This window comes from Galeopterus variegatus, unplaced genomic scaffold (genome assembly GCF_000696425.1).
Source record: "Galeopterus variegatus unplaced genomic scaffold, G_variegatus-3.0.2 Scaffold4950, whole genome shotgun sequence".
Lineage (NCBI taxonomy): Eukaryota > Metazoa > Chordata > Mammalia > Dermoptera > Cynocephalidae > Galeopterus > Galeopterus variegatus.
Window position 1 is genome coordinate 12,082 of NW_007731061.1, and position 1,193 is coordinate 13,274.

The 1,193-nt window shown below is 35.7% G+C and overlaps 1 protein-coding gene across 1 annotated transcript in view; it reads left to right on the forward strand.

Annotated features, from left to right (window-relative positions):
• The first annotated feature begins 501 nt into the window (after positions 1-501).
• FZD3 (frizzled class receptor 3) overlaps positions 502-1,193 on the forward strand; it is a 51,561-nt gene continuing 50,869 nt past the window's right edge. The window contains exon 1 of the mRNA XM_008588669.1: positions 502-694. Within this exon, the coding sequence (XP_008586891.1) occupies positions 510-694 (185 nt within the window). The 5' untranslated portion in view covers positions 502-509. The remainder of the gene's footprint in view (positions 695-1,193) is intronic.

Sequence of the window (1,193 nt, forward strand, 5' to 3'; positions counted from 1 at the left end):
ACCACTATGTATAACTGCTTATCTTTCTCTCGTCTCCTTTTCTCCTTTTACTTCATGTTCTTGCTTTCCTGTTGATACATGTTAATTGAAGAAAATGTAGAAATTGAAATACATAAGAAGAAGAAAATTAAAATCTATTGTAATTTGACCACCAATTAATTTCACTTTTGAGTATCTGGTGCATATCTTTTATGGGTTTTTTCTTTGTAAAATGGATGAGATTATTATCAAGTGTCTCTCAGTCCTGCCTATTTACTAATATCAGACGTAACTCTTGAAATATACATGGAGATTCTGTTATATATCTCAGATTTACCAAATCAGAATCCTTAGGGATAGGGGTAAGAGAGTTTTATTAAAAAAAAAAAAAAAAAAAGCCAAATCTCCCCTTCAGAAATTTTTTAAAGTGGAAAATAAAATGAATGTTGCAGTATTATAGAAAGCTTTAACTTGTATGCAGCTCTTTATCTAACTATTCAACTCTGACTTTTTCTTAGCCATTCCACCCTATGGTGAATCTGGATTGTTCTCAGGATTTCCGGCCATTTCTTTGTGCACTCTATGCTCCTATTTGTATGGAATATGGACGTGTCACACTTCCCTGTCGCAGGCTATGTCAGCGGGCTTACAGCGAGTGTTCGAAGCTCATGGAGATGTTTGGTGTTCCTTGGCCTGAAGATATGGAATGTAGCAGGTGTGGAAATTATAGATTTTCATGGATCATTTCTTTTGTTGCATTATGTCTAAAATTACTTGTTTTATACTTCATCAGTTTTTAAAAGCTTTTCTGAAATATATATATATATATATATTTAGTGGATTGAATTATGTCCCCCCCAAACTCATTGAAGTTTGAATTGTATCCCCCACGTTTTATGTATTAAAGACTTAGCCCCCACTGTGACTGTTAAGAGGGTGGGAAATCCTATTATGGTAATTGAAAGGCAGAGACTTGAAGAGGTGATTGGATTGTAGGACCATGCTATAGTGAATGGATTAAAAATGGTGATCAAGGGCATGGTTCTGAGGCTTTAAAAGAAGAGGAGAGTCTGTCTGTCTCTGCTCTCTCTGGTTCCACCATCTTGCAGTGTGAGACTCCTGGGTCACTGTTGCCACCACCAAATGGACTTTAGACTTCCCAGCCTCAGAAACTATAAGCAATAAATTTCATTTTCTTTATAAATCACCCAGTT